General features: G+C 36.8%; 2 protein-coding genes across 3 annotated transcripts; both read right to left on the bottom strand.

Moving 5' to 3' along the window:
* Nucleotides 1–4474: 4474 nt before the first annotated feature.
* On the bottom strand, nt 4475–8512 carry LOC116206410 (putative laccase-9). 2 transcript variants are annotated; one of them, XM_031539281.1, is made up of 7 exons: nt 8350–8512; nt 7987–8138; nt 6381–6625; nt 6158–6283; nt 5492–6077; nt 4955–5307; nt 4475–4832 (listed from the first exon to the last, which is right to left on the bottom strand). In XM_031539281.1, the coding sequence occupies exons 1-7, from the start codon at nt 8458–8460 to the stop codon at nt 4693–4695; spliced, it is 1713 nt and encodes a 570-aa protein (XP_031395141.1). In that variant the 5' UTR covers nt 8461–8512; the 3' UTR covers nt 4475–4692. The 2 variants fall into 2 exon arrangements, with proteins under 2 accessions (XP_031395141.1, XP_031395142.1); XM_031539282.1 differs by lacking the exon at nt 8350–8512 and adding an exon at nt 8237–8254.
* An 8080-nt stretch (nt 8513–16592) lies between these two features.
* On the bottom strand, nt 16593–22283 carry LOC116204024 (laccase-14-like). The gene is made up of 7 exons (XM_031536053.1): nt 22082–22283; nt 21132–21283; nt 19085–19329; nt 18855–18980; nt 17641–18229; nt 17165–17517; nt 16593–17031 (listed from the first exon to the last, which is right to left on the bottom strand). The coding sequence occupies exons 1-7, from the start codon at nt 22184–22186 to the stop codon at nt 16892–16894; spliced, it is 1710 nt and encodes a 569-aa protein (XP_031391913.1). The 5' UTR covers nt 22187–22283; the 3' UTR covers nt 16593–16891.
* Between the last annotated feature and the right edge of the window lie 1988 nt (nt 22284–24271).

Raw genomic sequence — 24271 nt, 5'->3', positions numbered from 1 at the left:
CATTTGGATTTTGGTATGTAGTTGCTGTCAAACATAATATGGGACTAAAATTTCTTCAGTGATCATTTCATGGAAGTTTCTCTACATTTAAATCGAATGTCATGCTTAAGATGCAAGTGTTCGGCTGGATGTCTCATTCGATGTGAGCCGCTTCTAATTAACTCCGAATTTCGCGAGTGAGAATAGGGAGAGGCCTCCTCAACTCGATAAAGATTTGGTAAAAGCATATGCATAATATTGAGTAATGAGAATTTCAAAAGTTTAAAATTGATATATTGTGAATATATTATCTGTATATATATGTAAATTTTTCAAATTAAACTAGCATCATTAACAGCTATGCTTACGTAAAAGATGCCTTGAGCACCCATGCGCGACCTTTTTCTTGTCACAAGGCACATATATAATACCTTTCAGTGGAAAAATTAATGGCACACCCTTTATATAGGTACCTAAAAGTTTCGGATTCAATTTTTACTTGTAGAAATTCTTATACTTTTTTTTATTTAAAGTTCCATTTTCTTTTATTAGATTCATGTACCTATATTGCCCCATAAACAAATAAAATTAATGATTATCGGAAAATTTTAATAAAAATAATCACAGCATATCTGGGCCTTGTGCAAATCTTATCCTGTAGTGGGCCCGGCCTTCCACTCAGAGCCCAAACCAGGGCTGCGAATGAGAAGCCCATAGAACCATCCAGCCCATGTTAATTAAGATACTATGGCATTATTATTGTTATTATTCATAAAAGATGACCTTCTTAATGTTCTATTATCTGTCAATGTATATATATCTTATTAGACTGATACATGAACTAATCTCTATTAAATTCGTCACAACACATAATATATATATATTCTCGAAAACTTTTTTATTTGTGAAATTATTATCGTTTGCGGTATCAGGGACGGAGCCACATCAATGCTTAATCCCCTGGATTTTCAAATTGTTTAATGTTTGCCCCCAAAGATTATAAATTTTCAAGATCTTACCCCATAATATGAATGTTAAATTATTATTTGCTCATCCGTTGCCAGGCTTCTGATTTGCGTTATGAAATTTATTGCTGCTGCGTAGTCCCAAGTTTAGGGGAAGTGTATTAAGAATACAATACCAGACGACGTTGAGGCTCCTTTGGTACTGTTGAATCGAAGCATTGCTGTACCAATACTATGATCGAAATCGGTGACCATGGCATCTTGACTTGAATACTTCCGAGTAGCCATGTAATACATTCCCTGAGGCTGGTCAATTGCAAAGAGAATGTCCATGGTCTGGCCCGGGATTAGCATTACGTAGGGGGTCACTATGGGCTTGATGTATGCCCCGTCCATTCCTACGACCGTAAGGTTGTGCCGAGCCACGGTAAAGAATATCTCTGCCACTAGTGCAGCGTTGACCGTACGAAGGAGATACGTCTTTCCATCATCGACCAACCAATATTAATAGCATGTTGTCTCTGCAATAGTAGATGGTCTTTAAGTACTTACTGAATATATATACTCCGCAATGTAAATATGTTACATTATCTAATCTAATGATAATGTATTTCTGAAATCTTCTAAGCAAATTTATTTCTCTTCTCATTTTTCTCATTAATTAGATATACGAACCTCCTTTATAATCTAAAAAATAGAGTTTACCATAAAATCGTATTGCCATATATGTGAAACATATATGAGTATTAGGTATACCGTTATCTAAACAAGCAGAGAAATCGCCGAGATGGCCATTTATGGTGAACCCGTTGGAGGGGGGCAGGTCAGAGCCACAATTTCATTTAACTTTCTCTTATACAGGAACCTGCATTTGCATTTTTTATCAATCCAATAATAATAATAATAATAATAATAATAATAATAAGAAAAAAGTAATCGAGATCTTCAATATTTTATAATGGGCGGCATATATATATATATAACATAGAGACAAGTGACTCTCTTATCATATTGTATTTTACCAAAAGAGTGAAGTGCAATGACATACGCCATCTGGTAACTAAGAGGTTTCATGTTCGATACTCATGTGGACTACATGTACTCTTCTATTAGATATTTAAGATTTTTATTTGACTGCACTAGATTCATGAACTTCTCTTATAACCAAAAAAAGAAAATCATATTGTATTTCTATTTCTAAATTCTCCTTCCTCTTTTTTTATATCAAGTAAATAAATTAATATGATGGAACCAACATGGGTTGATTCAAATAAGTCAACGCTTATTCCTCTTAAGTAAGGTCTCGAGTTCGAGTATTGTAGAAAGAGAAAATCTATGCTGTGAGTGCTTTTCTTTTTAGTGGATCCATCCGGCTTGAACTAAATTAATCGTGATCCTTTAGGCTTTCCAAATACTATGGTTCACATCGAAAAAAATTAATCAAATGGAAGGGTAAAATGGCGATAAGAAGGTGTGGATGCCCATTCTAGGAAGTGGAAATAGATAGTATGCAAATGGAAAAAAAAAACCTAAATATAAATATATTTTGTGCCATTTGTGAAATTAATAAAAATGAAAATACTAAGGGTACAGTCACGTTCACAAGAGGCGAAGATGGCTGCAAATTGTATCCTCAATGAAGATTATAGTTAGATGTGATTACCTAACACGACGATCTCCTCACCGTCCGGTGCTGGAAAAGGAAAAGTCCTGCCCTCATTTGGTAAAATAACAACTGCACCGTGCACCGTGGCTCTTGTCCAATCGCAATGCGCTTGCCACCATAGCGTTCCCTCCTCTGCCAAGAAGATAACCTCGTAAGTAAAGTTCGTGCCAGGATTAATCGGACACTGTGTGATGTACTCGGGTCCATCTGACCACAGACCTCTGGGTTGCTTTACTCCGTGCCTGTGCCATTGATTGAATGAGTGTTGCCCTTGCGCGTTACAAATCGTAAATGAAGTGAAACAAGGGGAGAGAAGGGAGGGGAGAGGGAGGGAGGGAGAGAGAGAGAGAGGAACCAGTGAATGGTCACTCCATGGTCTCCTTGATTATGATCTTTCACGAAAATAGTGTCTCATTTGTGACCCTAATGACCGGCCCAGGAAAAGCTGCCATTCACAGTCATGACGGATTCGGTCGTGCATTGTATTGTCACGTTCATTTCCATCAGCTTTCCAGAAGAAATGAAGAAGCAAGGAGATCTTATTTTCTTTATATAATGAAAGATTTTGCAACAACTTATGGATCATCGAAGAAAAGAATTTGAGAGAGCGAGATCAGACTAAGAAATCGAGAGTAAGCTTGAGATCAGTAACTTGCTACAAAATCATAATAGTGGAAATTTTGCCCTGAGCAGGACGAGGATCAGATCCACCTACAAGAAGAAGAATCAATAATGTGACCAAATAGATCACTGTTTTATCCATTCTTCATTCAACTCTCTCTCTCTCTCTCTCTCTCTCTCTCTCTCTCTCTCCATTCCTACATGTACATAATATGTAAGATCTATATGAAGGACTTTCCTTCCTGCATTTCAATTAATGAACACACAACATAATTGTAGGTCCACATCATCCAGTCAACTCTCTCACAATCAAAAGAGCGAAGACATTAACTTATACATAAACGTATACACACACACACACGTATAGGTTTTGCTTTGCTTAGATTGCTAACTAAATTGGTAATTACTAGCTTTGGCTCAGTACTGAGAGACAGGGCTTTGATCAATTTCAGGTTGTCCTTGATGGTCCTAATATGCATACCAATATATTAGGGCCCCGACAACTGATATTCCGAGCGCCATTGATCCTGGCCAGTAGGCGTTCAAGTGTGCTTCAAGGCCCCCATCAGCTTTCTTTCATCAAGAAACGAACTCGGTCACCATTTTTTCTTTTTTCGATAACTGATTTTGATTATCACTTTATTGTGACCTCCTGATATTAAGATAATTTTTCTTTTTCTTTCACATATTTCTTTATTTATCAATTCTTTCCTTATGAAAGGTATTTTATTGGACGTTCATGATTCTTTGGCTAGGTCTAGTCTTGTAATTTTAGCATCATCATTCAGCAACGAGAAGAGAAAATGCATCAGTAGTTGTTTCTATAAGATTATTAATAAAGGATATGCTATATATAGGATAAGATGGGCCCAGTGTTAAATTTTTTTTTTATGTTGAATTATTTAGTTTACAATTTAATTATATAAATATATACAATTTCAACATTTGCCTCGTCCTCATACCCAAGTTTGACGCCTGAACAAGCAAACGTGCTGAGAAAATTCGTGATTTCACTATAAAAAGGAATTCCAAACCATGTAAGAGAATCATTGCGTCGATCTCAAATCGTGTCTAGCTTGTACAGTGGTACTGTACGAAAGTGGAACTGAGCTCAAGGTTAGCTGTTCGTTGCATTGATCCATTGATTCTTTTTCCAATTTTGCTCGATTTTAAGACGTATGGTGGCCCTCTATAACATATAAACACACACACACACACACACACACACACACACACATATATATATTCACTATAACGGTTCGTTGGTTTTCCTCTGAGAACGTCTTTCCATCAAAGAACAGAACGCTGATATAATTTGAAGGAAGCAAAACCAAACTAATAATAAATAATATCCCTAGACAGACCATTATTGACTGTTGGGTGAGAACATATAAATGTGAACAAGATATGTATTTTATTGTTCCTCGTGCCTTTTTCACCAGTTAAGACTATCGAGGGAAACTAGGAGGTTGAACAAGGAGGCATATAACCCGGTCGAGGGCGAATACTGGTTGCATCGGTTGTACCATTCTTCACTATAAGCACGGTGTTCATTCCCCAGCTTGCGTGCCTCTCTAAATGGCAGTGCATAAACCACACTCCTGCATGCATAAAAGAAACAAATGGTTAAGTCAATTGATTATGTTAATACGATCATGGAAAAACACTTCCCTCGTAGATAGGTTTGAGAAATCATTTGATGAACATAAGTAGTAATACGTACCTGGGTTATCTGCAATGAATCTGATAGTAAGCCATCCGTTCTTAGGAACGCCGATGGTGTTCACGAGTGGTGGGTCATCCAGATTGTAAGACAATGGGTCGGTTGTGCTGTTAAAGTTCCCCGACCCGAAGCCTAGGACATAGAAGCTGTAACCGTGAAGGTGCATAGGGTGATTCTCCGCAGCCCCGACATTTGTCCCCTGAAATACGATCTCAACCGCCTCGTTGTAGTCGATCACCCTCACCTTGGTTCCGAGGCTCGGGAATATTGTGTTATTCCCAACATCTCCGGTGAAATTGAAGTAATAGGGTGGCTCGTCCGGAAAATCTTTGGTGAATACATTAGGCAAGGTCCTGCAAGATAATAAAGCTCGTGAGCTGAATTTTGCTTTTCTTTTTGTTTTTTCTTTAATAAACTTCACCTAGCCTATGGGCCGGCCCGGCCTGTGTTAATAAATGGGCCGAATTGGGCATGGATTGTGTCACATAGAGGCATTTAAAGCATGGTGCAAGGAAGGGGCAGGAGATGTAGAAGTACTGATAGTATGCTTCTAATATGTCCGTAGTTGGCGTTTGAAAGCTGATGTTGTTCAAGCTGGCCGCAAGCCTGTTCCCATCCGGCCCAGCACACGAACCGTTGCAATCAATCTGATTCACCGAAACTGTTATGTACATACTCGTGGTGATGTTTAGGGGGACATTGATCGGGTGCTCATTGCTCGCCAAGCTCTGGAGCAGTGCTGTATAGTTCTCTGCCGCGGCTTTGTCGTTGTAAGCGGGAAGCGATGGGAAAGATGGAGAAGAAGGCGGGGTGTAGTTTCCACTGTACTGCACGATGCCAGTTGTGGTGGTGTTGTCGAACGGGGCATTCGTATCGGCGAAAGGGCTCCCAGCCATGTAATAATAGCTAGGAGACTGGTTCGCCGTGAACAGGACGTCCATAGTTTGGCCTGGAGTTATCATAATGTACTCAACGTTTATGGGCTTGAGGTATGCACCGTCCATTCCAACGACTGTAAGGTTGTGCTCGCCAATCCCGAAGAACATCTCCTCATTCATCACGGCATTAACAATTCGGAGGAGATAGGTCTTTCCGGACTCAACCAACAAGCGGTAGGTCGAGTCTGCAAATTATGCGAACCGTAAGGGATAACTAGACTAAAATCTTAAAATTTGTTAGAAGGTAGAATCAATATTGTCATACCACTTGAGCAATTGTATAGATCCCCAGGTTGCCCATTAATGGTAAAGGCATCTGAAATGTTTGGGTCACCTCCCGTGGTAAGGGCCTCATCAATTATCGCCATCACATCTCCAGTAAACCATGATCCTGCATTTCAATTGGCAATCCGTAAGCTCATCATCAGATATATGTTATTGAGTAGGAAGTCATGCGCCGAGAGAGGTTAGCTAAAACCGATAATCACCTAATACTATTACTTCCTCGGCGTCGGGTTGAGCGAAGGGATATGTGGTTCCATTTGCAGGTGATATTACAATTGCTCCGTGGACGGTTGCGCGGGACCAGTCACTATGCGCGTGCCACCAGAGGGTTCCTTCTTCATCGGAGAAAATGATCTCCTGCGTGAAATTGGTGCCAGCAGGGATCGGACACTGCGTAATGTTCTCAGGTCCATCGTACCACGGGTTTCTTGGTTGTTTTACGCCGTGCCTATGGATAAGCAGAGAAATTGTTGTTGATTAATTAATTGAAATTTTAATTGGCTAGCTTCGGATTGCTTTTGCGTCCCGTATAACAACAAATAATCCGTTAACCTCATTGAACTTAATAATATTATTATTCCCGAATGATATAGTTATATATGTAGGAGTTCTATCAATGAAAGCAATATTAACGAACTAAAAAACTCAAACCGTCTAATTTTTTATTATATTGTCGATTAAGTCAATGTTTCTTAATATGGATGCAAGATGGAAACTATTTCAAAAATGTCATGATTTTCAAACCTTACTTTACCCTTAATTTCTATAATAATATGTCATTTGCCCATTTGCAATTTTGTTAAGCTATAAGAAATTAAGTTGAGAAAGAGTCAGAGAGGAAGAGACCAAGGGACACAGACACATTGTCAAATGCACGTAACAATAAAACCATGAATATCAAATTGAAACACGTATTTTTTTTTAAATAAAAAGTTTCATAAACACCCTGTAATTTCGTTATGGAAGATAGGCCCTCACTTTTTAAAATAGAATAATAACAGTTTCTATTTAAGGAGGCTTACATCTCTTATAAGTTTTAAAAATGGACACTGAGTTCTCTTCATAAAAAACATAAATTTTGAAAATTTCCTTGGAGTTTTATGTCCCGTTTGGTTTTACAATTTGTTTTTAACTCTACTTCGCTTAATTTCACTTATCTTCAATTCGATAACACAATTATTATTTTTTTATTTTTCTTCAATTTTTTTAACCATTCAATTCAATATTTAATATTAAATTCTCTTAACTATTCATTACTTTTTCAACAATTTAATAATACAATCAATACTTTCTCCCAACTATTCATTACCTTTTCACTTTTTTTTTCTAATAATTCAATAATACAATTATTACAAACCAATTAAAACTAAAACTCAACTTTAAAACCAAACACAACATTAGCCTTTTAAGTTCCACCAAGTGTGACCGTCAATGAATTGGAGGTGTCATTGTCATATTTATAAAAAGTAGAGGATATCACTGTCTTATAATGAATATACAAGGGGTATATGGGAAATTTAACTTTTCTTTTAATGATTATAAAAGAGATCTATGAATCTAGTACAAGTAAATAAAAGTCTAAATTAAAAGCATAAATAATTTTATCGATAATAATCGAATCTAAAATCTCTTAAATTTCAGACTATAACAGTTATTACGCTCTTTTTCTCTTAAAAGTTAAAACAAATAGGTTTACTTTCAGGAATGATAATAAATAATTATTGCCTCATGCCAATCTTCTTCTTTTTTTTTTTGGGTGAATTCATGCCAATCTATTCATTCATAAAGATTGAGAGACATGAAAGTTACCAGTGAATAGTAACGCCATATTCTCCCTGATTCTGGACATTAACATACACTGTGTCCCCCTTTTGAACACGGATCACCGGCCCCGGGAAGCTGTCGTTAACCGTGAGCATGCTCTTCGTGCTGCACAGCCTCGTAAAATTGCTCTCCTTTAGCTGCAACCCATCAAAAGAACATCAGCATCAATCTTGCTACATTTGTCTCTTAGCTACATATATAATATATGATATGATTCCATAGAGACGGATCATACGAGATGGCTAGCTGCTTATATGCCCGAACTCGACATTTCTTGTGACTCAATATAATACGGGAGGTTTTATATGACTAGTTAGTATTCGAGATATATAGAAGGAGAGAACTTACGATGAAATCGTAGTAATGGACAGCGCCTTGAGCCATCCAAAAGTTAAACCCACATAGGAACAAAAACCCCCCAAGAAGGGTTAGCATCAAATCCATCTTGACTGATCTCATTATGCTTTCTTGCAACTCTTACTTTCTGTCTTTGCTATGGCAATGTTCTGATGTAAACTTTGTTCTATTTATAGATAAGCTGACAGAGCCCTTGAAATTATTATTACTATTATTTATTAAGTGCTGTTATCACTATTATTTTTTTTATAATTGTTATTGTTATTTTCCCCTCATAGGGAGAGAGTCAAATTAAGACACGGACGAGTATACAATTGGTGGAAATTATTGTCCCAAAAAAACACAAGAACGCGGTTAAGTTTGAAATTCTAGTCCACTGGAACCCTAAAACATAATAAAATGTTTGCATTTTTCACCTCATCTCCTAAGCCTTTTATCAAGTGAAATAACTTGTAAGTAAATTAATATATACCTTGGTATATATATGTTGATCGAGTCAGACATCTTAGTCCATTTAATTGTTCCATATTTCGGGATGTACCTTCGATCTTTACCTGTTTTCACATCCATAGATCCTTCCAGTGAAGTTTTTGCACCGAGTGAATCGATATGAATATATTCAAGATCTGAAATAGTAAGTCATTTTTTAATGGGTTAATTTCACGGTATGATACGATATTTTGAAAATTTTCACCACATAACAAATATTGTATTAATTTTACTAAATTGCACAATATTTTGAAATTTTTTTATGCCATAGTATGGCGTCAATTTTCCGTTTATTCTCTCACGGAGAGCTGATGGGATCGGCGTTTTTGGCACACCTTGCACAACTGGACGTTTTGTGGGCCCTAAAACATTTCATAGTATAGTACGAAACTTTAAAAAGTTTCACAATGTAGCACGTATAGTATTAATTTAACCAAATTACACGTTTTATATCATGGGAAGAAGCTAATGGGCCCACAAAAAGTCCAGTTGTGCAAGAGTGGAACCACAACATCGGCCACATCAGCTTTCTGTTACGGAATTGACGGAAAATGAATGTCATGCTATGTCATGAAAAATTTTCAAAATATCGTATAAATTGGTAAAATTAATATAGTATGTATTATGCGGTGAAATTTTTCAAAATATCATGATTTACGGTGAAATTTACCCTTTCTTAATCCATGTTTCCATTAAAATAAAATGACATAATTAACCTCGTCCCATCTTTTAATCCATTTTTCTTTCGGAGTGTATCATAATATCCAAAAGTCTAATGGACCTCGATTAATCTAATTTGAGCCGAATCGATCCATTAAAAGGTAAAATATCTCAATTTTTTTTAATCGGCTTTTCTATAGAACTCTCCGATGACAGCCCTTAATTACATCAATATTCAATACTCGGGAAATACTCAACCCCCTTTTTTGCTTTTCTTTTTTCGAAATAACTTCAGCATTGGAATTGAGTTGTTCTAATTAAGAAAGCTGATGTGAATCCAATCCAAATTAATTAGCTATTGCAAATGCTATTTTCAGCTATAGTTTTTGTTTGCCAGTGTAAAATGTCAGAAAATTTTTAGTAACCCTGCATTACGAAAAAATTTTAGATGATTTTACCTTAAATGACGTGGTGAGGAAAAATTAATTAGAATCTTTTAATGAAAAATAATTATGGTAATTATCTGAGTGATTAGCATTAAGTCCTTAGTTTCATATATTTTGATTGGTGCTTCCTCCATCACGTGGCGATGTAGGATCACCCAATATATTTTGCCATGTATACTGTATATTTACATAGATTAGGAAGTTAGGATTTCTTCCTTTAGTTTAGAATCTCATTGATTACTAGCTATCTTTGTGTAAAAGCTTCGGCTTACATATAAGTTTATTCGAGGATCAATGAAATGAAGCTTGAGAGCTCAATTACTGTCACACAATGATGTGGTGAGAAAGACCAATAAAATCTCTAAAATTAAGAATAATTAGTCAAGTGATTAGTTAATCGTTTTCCCATTTGTTATAATTTGATTATTGCTTTCTCATGTTACATGCATGGCGAGATAAGATCATCGGAAAATTTCTTATAAAATGTATATATGCTTTAGCTAAATGTTACCGTTAATACTTAATGCCTGCAAATGTGCCTGAAACCCACAAGCCATCCATAGTTGATCAGAAATTGATATGTCTTCATTTATGTCTTTCACTTTTCACAATCCAACTTTTGCTCGATCGAAAGGATTGCTGTGCATGGAGAAGGAATCAAACTGGCAGGAACGTAATATTAATGAATGCGCATGTTATGAGGAACGCGTTGAATTTGTATACCCTTAAAGAAAAATTAGGCATTTGGACACGATCGAAATGATTGAAATTTGAAGCGGAAGTTGGGCCCCAGCCAGCTCTAAATCCGAGTAACTATTACGGGTGGATCCTACTCCAGATGAATTAGTACGTAAATGTTTCTTACAAGAGAAACTTTGCTGTCTGGATCCTCGAGGGATTCAATTCCTGAAATTAGCACATAAATTACAAGTCACCTTTGGATTACCGATATGGTAGTGTCGGTATGAAAGCAGCTGCTGGATCAAGAATATGAGATTCTTGACATCTTTCTTCGAACTTGTCCTTTGCTCCGGATCTTCGACTTTTCAGACTTAATGTAAGACATCCCCACAATAATATATGAGCATGGAAGAGACATAGTTCAATGCAATGACAAACATATCTCATCTGCAGAAGTGGATGATCTACGGTGAGAACCAGTCCACTGGGGCGGAAGCTTGAGGACCAGAGAAGGCCGAAAACCGATTGCCAAAAGATCAATAGCAAAATGGATACAGAGCAATGGCCTCATTTTCATCCTAACTTCTTACGGCCGACATATCAATTCATTTTTCACAAGAATTTGTGCAAATATTAAGTTGATTGATCCGATGATTACAGGAGACCAGGTTGGACCTTAGGGGGACGATAGAGTTTTCCTACGTGGGAAAGGAGCGAAAGCCAATGTATACATGTTGATGAAAAAATGAGGGGAAAAAAAACTAAAAAACATGACAGGCAGTGCACATGGTAATTAGCACAATGGAAACTTCGTGCCTGCAATCTTTCCTCTCTTTAAGTGGAAACACTGGACACTCAGAATAGACTGCACACCTCTCGGGCCTTGGACTCTTTGGATTAATTAAAGTATGTGTCCCATTTGATGAATTATTGATGAAACATAATGTCCCACTCTACCTTAATATCCAAGGAAGTTTCGCAATTTCCGCTATTTTACTTTTTTTTTCCTTATAACTCATAAAACTTTCATTAATAGAAAAATGGGTGTAGTGCAGTGGCTAACACTCTCATCTGATAACTTAGAAGTTTCAGGTTCGATTCTCATTAATGGGACTACCCATGCCCATTTATTTAGATTTCATTTTCATTTACTTATTGTACTAGGTCATGGGCCTCCTATTATAACCGAAAAACTTTCATTAATAAGAAGGTCTTACAGAGACCAATAAAAGAGACAACGATCGAGATCATCATCTAATACACCATAATACAAGAAGAGGAAGTAGTTAGAGAGGACACACGGGTCAGAGGATTACAAAGGAATAGATCTTATCCAAGCAACAAAATCAGAGGTTTTACTAACTCCTGATTTAGCAAAATAATCTGAAAAGCCATTCGATTCCATTATTACAGATCACTCATAATTTTGTTAATTTTTCGGTAATAAGAAAGACACATAGGCTTAGTACAAAAGAAAAAAATAAAACTAAATAAAGTGATACATAAGTCCCACTGGTGATAATGAATCCATGACCTCTTGATTTCGAACGACGTGTGGTGCTATTGCACCGACAATCCTTACTTTACTATTACTTTACCCGTTGAGGTACTATGATACAACATACCCATGTAGTTAATGAGAAATTTAAATTGAACTCAACGCTTTTTGTTTTTCTGTTGTGTGCGCCATACTATATAATTTAATTTAGATTCGAACTAAATGAATGGACTAAGGTGTAAAACTCACTCAAAATTGAATTTTCTCAATTCAAATTATTTGAGCCCGAGATTTTATTTTTTCTGGATAAGTGCTGTTCCCATCATTCATATATAATAAAATATTTACAAGGAGCCTGAGACTTTGGAAAGAGGTGTTCGTTTAATCCCCAGAGCAAACCCTTCTTATCGTGGACACTTTAATTATCTTTCACGCGGAATTCCCTTCTTTTTTTTTTTTTTTTGCAAAGATCCGATTACAATACGACAAAATTATGAATAACCGAAACGGGACATTTTTTGCCCCGTACACGTGGATAATTTTTTCTTTTTAAATTTTTATACTCGTGAATGTCGAGAATTCATTCATAGCATGTAAGGCTATTACATGACATGATTATTCAGGTAAAATATTCAAGAAACAAAGATTATAAGATTAGAATAACGGGATCCTCCTAAGCATACTATATAGGAAAATTAAAGGAAATATCTAGCAATATATAACAAATACAATGCAATAGAAATCCGAAGTTCCGATCAAGATCATCTACCGTCACACATGAACCCCGGTAAAAACCAGGGAAGAATGCTTCCGTGGATAAATAATGAGGATGCTTCCGGCCCTTAATTTTCCAAATCCAGGCTTTTCCGTTTAGCTATAAAGTTGACATGTAATTATTGGATATATATATATATATATATATTCAATAAAAATAGAGAAATTATTGAGGATAAGTATACTATGATGAAAAGTTCATTGTCTAGACAGTAACAAGTCCGCAAAAAGTCTTTAATTAAAGGAGACATGACCTTTTTCTTAACGGAATACATATATGTATATGAAAACACGTTCCTGGACAATAATTTCTAAAGCGTGTTGAAGTTAAGAACCACGGTTCTTTTACATGACGGATTTGATTTTAGCCAGATCGCGCTTGTGTTCGGGTCATAACTTGACAGTAAGGTCGGTATTTAATTCGAAAGTCAACGGTTAGAACGTCCGTGCCTTCAGTTAATTAGCATGCTCGATGTAATGGACTTTTCGAACGTGGTAAGTGCTCATAAGCCAATTTTCCTATTGCCACCTTGCGTCTAGAATGCTTAATTATCGGATTAACTGAGGCAGATATTGACCGCGCGAGCCAAGATACAATCAAAAGCAACAAATCCATATATAAGTAAAATATTGAGGGTTGCTTGAAGTGAGAGATTTACGCGAAAGAGGCAGCAATTAAGGAAAGTATAATAATATTGTAATTATTGGTAAAATATTGAGAGGTGCTTGTGGAAAAAAGCTATAAAATATTGAGAGGTCTTTCTAGAAAAAAGCTTATGTAAGAGATGACTGATTAAGAGAGGGATGGTCCTAAAAGCAATGTGAAAGCCTTTTTTTATTTCAAAATTTGATCAATTTAAGATAATAATGTCCTAAATATAATGCGTATGGAGTTTATCTAGCAAGATCAATTCAAACGAAATATCAAGAAGTCAGGCGAAAATCACGCTTTCTTTATATTTTAAGTAAGTTTATGCCTTCTAATGTACATTATTTACTTAGAAATCAGGGGACAAAATTATTTATGAATTAATTAATCAACAGAAAACCATGTTATTATCGTGAAAATCCTTTTGATGAAGAGACGTGATTTATTATTGTTCTGCTGCCTAAAAAAGTTAGATATGATAAGTTATGTCTTGTTTTGAAATGAGGTTAACGCTAACATACTTTGATAGGAAACACAATTAACTTGAGATTCATATTTAAAGTTCTTTCTTTTTCGTTGGATTGAAGTCGTGATTCTTCGAGTGTGGGATGGCGATGTACAAAAGTAAACTGATTGTGTAAATTTTCCATTGGCATTGGTTTTTCTTCTAAGTTGGGAACACACACTATGAGTTCTTGGAACGCACGCAACGAGTTCCATAATTGAGCTAACATAGGCACATTAGGCTGTCCTGGACTTGGCGTGGCGTGAAGTGATTTCCATATGGAAATGCACGGAATCCGCTTTGATACTTTATAGATTGAATTTTCATTGAACTTATAAATTGTTAATATCCACATCCAATCTCGAAAATATTTGAGTTGATAAGATGGTGAGTTTAATTATATATTTAAAAAATTCTATTCAATTTTCGATGTATAAGGTTAACAACTCTTTCTGAAAAACAATATGACATGCAATTCACACTTGGTAGTGGACTAAAAGACGACAATTAACGCATCAAACTATGATTCTGAGACCGAAATATAAATTTGGTACAATAACAATAAACTATTGCTCCATTTCTCACCGGTAAAACTTATTGGACTCCTTTATTTTTCCTTTCTCTCTTACCCCTTAGAGATGGGGTCGGAAAAGTTCCGGTCTACCAATGAAAATTGAACGTGCAAAACCTCTTGATTTTTTTCAGTCCAGTATTGATGAAAAAAGGGGCCGGCCGGTGGAATCACATAATTAAAAAATGAATTATAGCATCCACCGAGCTAAAGAATTATAGCAATATGGTACAAATTAGTCAAGCTGATTCTTAAAGTACCTGTATTACACATTGACATTTACCAAATGCCTGCCTCTTCTCAATTTCCCGTATGGTGCGACATCCACCGAGACCAGCGTTTCACACAACCCACAAGTGCTTTTCGATTTTCCATATAAAGCCCACTATGGAGTTAATTGTATCTGGCTGCTGGAACATGGGATCGCGCGACGCATGACAAGAACGTGCCGTAGCCCCCTAAATCAGGAAGCACGAAACCAGGGGCGTGCGGGAGAAGTCGGTATACAATATTGATAGATTAGGCTGCAGAAGATCATAGAGATGAATTATATATAAGCATATTTGGGACAGACAAAGATCGATGAAGAAAGTTAAAGCCAAATTTATCTATATATAGACACTGTGCAGTACTGCAAAATTCATTTATGTGAAGTACATTTAGAAGCTTGTTGTACTGCATATATAAAATATACGTGTGTGTGTGTATGTTTGTTTCCCCTTAGATCTTTTGGAACTAATTAATGTGTCTATTTCTTAATTAAGTTGCTCAAGTTTCTGTGGCCCAGCTTGGATATAATAACCAATTAATTATATGATAATTCTCACTCTATTTTTCAATTAGGGTGCTCAACAGAATGGGAGTCTAAACGAGCCGAGAAATTCGCAAACGGTTCAGACTCGACTCGATGAAAGCTTGAATTCGGCTTGCTCTTTAAAGTTCGAGCCGAGCTCAATGATATACACTCGTGAAACTCGCAAATCTAAACAAGTTTTTTATTTATATATATATATTCTTATTATATATATATATATCGTGAGTTATTTCGACAATTCGATCTAAGCCCATGCGAGCTCAAGCTCACGAGCCTACACGAGCTCGGGCTCTTGAGCCTTATACGTGTCGAGCTTTATTGGCATGAATAGCCTATACAAGCCAAGCTGAGCATTTGCTAAATACAACGCGCTGAGTCCAAATTTGAAGAGTTAGTCTCGCACGAGCTCACGAATTAATAAACAAGCCGAGCTCGAGCCTAGTATATTCGGGCTCGGCTCGGTTCATTTACACGCCTAACAAAGAGAAGATGGTTCAATACAACAGCACTCATCTTAAATTGTCAAGCAATAAATACCAAATTTACTTGGATCCTCTCTGTAATTTGAAGAAGAAAATATATAATTCTTATGGTTCAGAATAGAGATATTTTGCATTTCCATGTCTCACTGTCCCGAGAATATCGATTCTTAAATAACCTTTCCCTCTTCGCTCAGTTTATGACAATAATTTGCACAAGAGAAATTGAGCTATCTAAGTTGAATGCAAAGTACCAACATGAATTGTTTCAAACGATTCGACGTTTGTTCTCCTTAAATAAGATCTTGGGTTTGAGTTTTGTGAATTAAGAAAATATATGCTATGAGAGCTTTAACCCCTTCGTAGACATATCCGACTCGAACTGAATTAGTTGGGATTAGTGGGCTTTCAAATACCAAAGTTCATATCGAAAAAAAGTTGAATGCGAAGTGATTTTGAGTTAAAAATACTCTTCATTATTTTTTTTTCAGTTATGAGAGGGATTCATGTGATTTAATAATATAAAATATAAATTTTAATTATTAATTAAGGGATATAAATAGTTTTATAACCAGTATTAGACTGAAACCTCTTTTAATTTATTTCCTAGCATTATGCAATACATTTCATTTCACCAAACTGCCAAAACCACTAAAGGAAGCAAGATGTGATAGCCCAAAGTATCCAACATGACACATCACTTTCAATATTCAAACACGGTTTCTTCATAAATAGACCTACACACAAAGCTCATCCCATCAATCATTCAGTCGGGCTTATTATTTGTAAAACTTGGATGTGCATAGCACTTTTTCTTTTTTGCTCGACAGGATGGGCATAGCACTTGCATCAGGGAAAGACCTTTCTTCACATAGATATTTATTTGATACCAATTGATTTGAACAACTAAACAGGATGGATTGGGGGCTTCGACCCCGTAATTCACCCGAAAGACTAAACACTTGTCCTACGACGAGGAACAAGGAGGCATGTAAGATGGGGGCGGGAGCATTTTTGTTGCATTAGTCGGACCGTCTTGGACAATGATAGCCATGTCCATGCCCCAGGTCGCGTGTCTTTCCAAATGACAGTGCATGAACCACACTCCTGGGAAACAAGGAAATTTTTTAATTCGACATTATTGGCTTTATAGATATAATTAGCTAGTCGAGCATGCGGAATTAATCTCTCAAAACAAATAATTAAGGTGGCTTAACCATCGAGAGATAGAGACATTTACCTGGATTATTAGCTACAAATCTGATCACGGCCCAACCATTCTTCGGGAGTCCGACGGTGTTAACCAGCGGCGGGTCAACCAAGTTGTACTGTGAGGGGCTAGTCGCATTGTCAAAGTTCCCATCACCCATACCAATCACATAGTAACTGAATCCATGCAGGTGCATCGGGTGATTCTCGGCAGCCCCGACGTTAGTCCCTTGCCAAATAATTTCCACAGCAGCACCGTACTTAATTACTTTCACCTTTGTCCCTTGTTTTGGGTATAATGTGTTGTCCCCCACATCACCGGTAAAGTTAAAAAGATATGGTGGCACACTGGGAAAAGTCGAGTTATATACACCTGTAATATTGCTGCAAAAGGTATATACATGCACACATACATAAGTCATCAATTATATATATCTGACCTAAATTAGATCTAACAGGAGCAGCTGATGATATAACCCGCTTAATTGACAATAGGTCCGGCATTACCTGTAGTAAGCTTGTAGGATATCAATAGTTGGAGTCACAAAGCTAATGTTGTTCAAGCTGGCAGCCAACGCGTTCCCATCGGGGCCACTGCATGATGCATTCGCGCATTCGATCTGATTCACAGAAACGGTCATGAAGATTCGCTCTGTGATGTTTTTAGGCACATTCACTGGATGTTCTGTGCTAGCCAAGCTCCTCAATAGTTTTGTGAAGTTCCCAACGGCACTCTTATTGTTGTAGACCGGCAGGCTCGGGGATGCTGGGGTAGTTGGCGGGGTGTAATTGCCCTTGTATTGGAAGATCGCTGTCGTTGTGGTGTTATCGAACGGCGCAGTTGTGTCTGCGAAAGGGCTCCCCATCATGTAGTAATGGCTGTTGGTCTGATTAGCCGTAACCAAAACGTCCATTGTCTGGCCGGGGCTGATCATGATGTAATCGACGGATACGGGCTTCAGGTATGATGCATCCTGCGCCACCAGGGTGAGTTTGTGGTTCGCGATGCCGAAGAAGATCTCCTCATTCATCACGGCACTGATTATACGGAGCATGTATGTTTTACCCTTGTTGACCAACATGCGGAACGTCGTCGCTGCGTATATATCGTTGAGAATTAGCATGCCGTTAATTCCTACTCAGCTACGTAACGTTGTTTCACTTAATTGGAAACAACAAAAGGGTTAGATAATTGGAAAAAGTAATTCAATGGAAGAAAAATGCGTGGGTCGTGAATTTTCTAAGGAAAATTGTCTTATGTACCATCAATTAATTATCTCAATTATTTTCCGGGTGACAATTGATTATCTCAATTGGCTCTGAGACAGGTCGCATAGATCGCATTATTATATTTGGCTGTCACCAACCAATAAGTCCTCTGTCACCTCATATACAGTTATAATGCCTTCATGCATATGTAGCTTTGTGTCGTAGTGGTCCAATCGTCAGCATATAAATTATATAACAAAAAAATAGATTTTTCTAACTAAAACTATCTTCAGCCAGTTACGAATTTTCCTTTATTATTAGTCACAAAATACTTATAGAACGTACGTTTCGCTCCCCAGCACCCCTCCATCTGAAGCCTACCTACTAACAGTATAATTAGCCGATTGTATGACTTATTCTGATTTATATTCTCATGGATCATGAGAATCTTATTACCGGAAAATCAGAGTTTTTCAGATGAAAACATACGGAAGAGAATAGGAAAATCTTACTGTTGGAGCAGTCATATAAGTCTCCTGGTTCCCCATTGATGGTGAAAGCATCCGATATATTTGGATCGCCACCGGTTGAAACTGCTTCATCGACAATCGCCATAACATCTCCCTTATACCATTCACCTGTTAATTGGATATGATCATTCGATATCAAAAGGAAAGATGCTGAAATGCAGTGGCTAGCTATACTTTAATGGTGAGGATTAGATCTGGTGACCTAAATATACCTAGGACAATGGTCTGTTCAGCATAAGGAGTTGTAAAAGGGTATCGCTTTCCGGGCAATGGCAAAACGATGATGGCGCCATGCACAGTGGCACGAGTCCAGTCACTATGAGCGTGCCACCAAAGAGTTCCTTCTTCATCACTGAATATGATCTCTTGAGTGAAACTGGTGTTCGCTGGAATGGGGCACTGCGTGATGTTCTCTGGACCATCCGACCAAGGGTTTCTAGGTTGTTTTACTCCGTGCCTGCATCGTAAATCGATCATCAAGAAAGTGCATGTTGTCACGAGGTGTCCCAATCATAAACAACGAATGATCAAACATCATATCAAAAAATTGGCTTAACTTACTTTAATTTTTTCTTGGGTGAGAATAATTTTGTTTTATTGGCGATAACAAAAGAATTTTCTCAGTCAAAAACCTGATATTTAAAAGGCTCCTGCTAACCAACGTGAATTAGTTCAAGCAGTTCGGCTCTTGTTCCGCTTAAACAAGGCCTCAAATTCAAGTCCTTGTAAATATAAAAAAATTCACACTGAGAGAATTTCACCCCTCAGTGAGCCAACTCGATTCGACCGGATTAGTCGGAATAGGATACCAGGGTTTGCCCAAAAAAAAAAAGCTCTTGCTAACGTGAACACGCGGGCCTGCACTGCAAATTATTAGACGATAGAACTCAAATCGCATATAAGCTTTTCTATTTTTCCTTCTATGACCGGGGAGGGATTTTTATTTTTGACTGGCAACACTCGCCCGAGCCGAGCTCTCCTCTCTTTTGTACTCAAGTTTAACTAACACGAAGTGGACTTTCTCTTTCACACTTAGGTAAGGGCGGACAACTGACTACGAGCTGGACTTTCACTTCCAAACTCACACTTTATTTGGACACGGATTCCTCACTCGGACCATGCCGTGGTGTGATTTCTCACACGTGCACGTAACCTTACTCTAATACTGTATCTTAAATTTTCACTAGATTTATACAGATTTGATCTCATTTTCAACCTAAAAACGTAACATGTTAGGTAGTGGAACCAATGCATATATAAGCCCTTTTTATTACACCTTTTATAGCCAGCGTGGATTTTTTTTCTTTTTTTTTGTCACAAGAGAGGTTCATGGATTTAATAACCGATATGGAATGTTTATCTTCGACTCTTGCCAGAGTCCAACCAACTCATGCATCCCCCCCCCCCCCCCCCCCCCCCCCCGCGGCCGTTCCTTCCCGCACTATAAACATGTTATAAGCTATTTTTTCGGTGAGCATTAATTTTTTCCGGTGAGCTAAACATGTCACAAACTTAAATTGACCATATTCGACCTTAGGTCAGTACGAGCAAGCTGCAAGACATCTATGTCAGAGCTATCTTTCCTGGGAATGTGCTCCCACCGGCACGGCCGTCAACGTTTTTCTCAGTTTGAGATATTAAAGTCGCTTTTTTCTACCACGTGAGGGTGGTTGTTTTCGTCAGACCATTACTTGCTCTCTCTGAAAGCGGTCATGTACGGTGAGAAGAAGCATGAGGCATATATCTACTATATTTTTTGTTTGATCCAGCTTTGAAAGTTCAATTAATAATTCATGAAGCTAACGCTTCATAGTGCGTACGATCACAGAATTTTCAAATTCATTCATTGGTTTGAAAATGATACCAGAAAGAGAAAAACTATAGAGACATATCTCAGGAAGGGACTTAGTGCAGAAATAAAGTCGTTGATTCGGCATTAATATCGTTTTCTGGTAGATCCAAAACCTCTTTATTTCATGTTTTCTAATTCTTGAACTAATTATGGCCTTCCTCCTAATGGAAAAAAGAAATAGACATACTTATGCCATAATAACACTCAATTTTCACTTTTCAGTTATAAAGAAGATTTATTGGCCTAATATATGTAATACTCAATTTTCGATGGTTAGTTTTCTCATATACATCTTACATTGGAATTAGATTTCTTAGTTGAAATCCTCCCTAAATAGTTACTAACAATTAGATTATAGAGAGAGAGGCACCGTATAAGTTTGGATGCGGAAAGTGTATTGTAAATACCAGTGAATTGTTAGGCCGTATGTTCCGTGGTTGTGTACCGTGACAAACACGGTGTCTCCCTTGTGCACGCGAATCTCTGGCCCGGGAAAGCTACCATTCACCGTTAGTATGCTCTTCGTACTACATAGTTTTGTAAAGTTGGTCTCTTTCAACTGCAAGACAACAAATACATGAGATTAATCGCTTACACTAAATAAATTATTAAATAAAAGTGAATGTAGCACATGGACATATGTTCTGACCTGATAATTAAGAAATTTTAAATTCGATACTTGCGATGGGATTATCCATGCCACTTTATTAATTACTTAAAATTTAAAGTTCATTATACTAGATCTATGGGTCTTCTTTGTAGCAAAAAAAAAATACTAATTAAGTTTGAGAAATTAAAGCATATTGAGTAAAAGCAATTCCTAATAATATAGGTTCTCATATTAATTAATAACATGGCACTCTCCCCGCCATATTCATTTTGCTACCTTACTCTCTGTTCACTTTCTGTACTCTGTCTTATCCTCAATCTTGGGGGTGAGGGGGAAGAAAAGGAACATAGCTAGAGACATCACCATTTCTACTCGACCGCTCATCTCAGCTAGTGGGTCGAATTTCTTCGGCGCAAAGCGGTTCTGATAAGTGAACTGTTCGAGGCCTGGCGGACCACAGCGGTTCTCAAGCCATCAGGAACCATGGTAGTTGTTCATCAGATCCCTCGTGTTATGCATTGCGAGATCGAAGGGGTCCTAGGAAAGTTTGGTGTCATAGGCTCTCTCTCTCTCTCTCTCTCTCTCTCTCTCTCACTAGAATGCGTGAATCTCATCTCATCGACAGTTTGGTGCCATAGGCTCCGTCGATCAAGTGTAATGGACATCAACTGATCCGACGAATGTACACAGGCGTGGAGAATGCGTAAAGATGCTGCAACGGTATTCAATATAGATATAGACACTTACGATGAAAGTATAGTTATGTACGGCGGCCTGTGCCGAGTAGAGTGACCACCCATGAAAGACCATGAACCCCAGGAGTGCGAACATGAAGCCTCCGTTGGCTCCCATATTTCTTCTCTCTTAAGCTGGAAAAAAGGAATAGTATGTATCGCAATTTTGCTTTAGCCCTGAATTTCCTCTCTTTGGAAATATTGCTTGCAGAGCTCTGCAAATTGACGAGGGATTTATAGGACGAGTATCATCTGAACGACAGATGGTGGCCGCGGACCATTTTCACCACAAAAAAAAAATAGCATAATTAAAAAAAAAAAAAAACACACACACACACACGCACAATAACATCAACAAAATGGTGGACCATGGAGAGTTATAGGACGCTGCTTAGCCTCCTTAGTCTTTACGTGGTATTCCGTCATGTGCTCCACCTGCTGAAAAGAGAAATTCATTAAACAAATATATATATATATAAAGGAGAGAAAATAAAATATGTGTATTGCATAAAAATTGGTTGAATTAATTTTTTTTCCAGAAAATAAATAAAATCCGATCCTTAATTTACTTTTTAATGGATAATGATGTAATAATTTGTGGCTGTATAGATTTATTGGTGTATTATGGTGGTATATAGCTTTCAATGGAATCGGATATTTCATATATAGAAATTTATTCAGTCTGGGACGGAACCGGTCCAGGATAATATAATCGACTATACGGCATACTTTTCAAGCCATGATTTTTTTTTTCACTGATCTAACTCTGGTTAAGATACTTGCATGTACTTGATTGATACCATCACTTTACATCGGTTTATATAGGGAGGCCATGCTTTAATACGTTTAACGTGATTCTAATTGAGATTAAGTACCCAAAGATCGACTATCAGAACCAAAAAATAAGTATAAAAACTAAACATGAGAAACTAACTAAATTAAGTCAAGCCTATGTACGCCGTTACTCGCACTGAACAATGGGGATTTATTTCTCGACTTGTGATAATATGAGAGTTATGCTACGAACTAAACGATCTTAGGATACGGAACGAGAAAAAATAAAACATAGCTGGCCAAAAGAGAAATAGAGAAGAGAATCTAGGGATCGATTCTGAGCCTGACATATTGTGGGTTGTCACTGTACCTACCTGCTCTGTTTCTCTTTCAAGGAGAAAGTTCTGTCTGAAACAAGTATATCACCTAACGGATACACCGTATACCAATTACTAATTTAAATAATTTGGCGTTTATTCTTTGTAAGAAACAACTTAGATTTGAATTTTATGAATAGAAAACATTCATGATTGAAAAAAAAATTATCTATAAAAGGCTGATTTGATTCGAAGCTGGATTAATTGAAGTTCATTGAAATTTTTTATATCAAGTGGTACACATTAAAAATATAATTTTTTTATTAAATTTAATGATATATAATATCATGTGATTTACATGTTTATTAAATTTAATGATATATAATACCCTGTGATTTTTAAATGTTTCTCCCGCCTGAAGAAAGAGATGCATCACATGCATGTATGCATCTGTCGTGAGCTGCCAACAACGGGAGGGTCAACATATGGAGGCCGCTGAATTTCTGATATTAATATTAAGAAAATATTTTATTATAAAGTCACGTGATAGTATAAAATTCAATCAAATAACCTGGCATGTATAATAATAGCAATTGCTAATGGTGCATTTGGTTTTAGAGTTAAGTAGAGTCGAGTTTTGATTTTAATTGGGTTGTAATGATTGTGTCATTGAATTATGAGAAAAAATGTGAAAAAATAATAAATAGTTGAGAAAAGTAATGATTGTACTGGTGAATTATGAAAAAAGTAATGGATAGTTGAAAAAATTTAATATTAAAAATTAAATTGAATTGTTAAAAAAAATTTAAAAAGGAAAAAGTAATAATTGTATTATTGATTTTTATTGTTTAGTGAGTAAAGTTAAAGTTAGAGTTAAATTTTAAAAATATAATTATAAAATCAAATAGAGAATAAATATTTGTCTCTATTCTCACATTTATCAGCTGTTGGTTTAGTTTTATATAATCACGTAACGATATAATACTAGCTATTAATATCAGCCGGGACCATGGAGATATTTTCCTCGGGCATTATGGTGCGTGCTTTCTTCTTCTTTTCTTTCTAAGTCGAAAGGGATAGAAACAAAGGAGAAAACAGATATAAGAGTTCAA

This window comes from Punica granatum, chromosome 4 (assembly GCF_007655135.1).
Source record: "Punica granatum isolate Tunisia-2019 chromosome 4, ASM765513v2, whole genome shotgun sequence".
In the NCBI taxonomy this organism is placed as follows: Eukaryota; Viridiplantae; Streptophyta; class Magnoliopsida; order Myrtales; family Lythraceae; genus Punica; species Punica granatum.
This window is presented reverse-complemented; position numbering and strand designations above follow the sequence as displayed.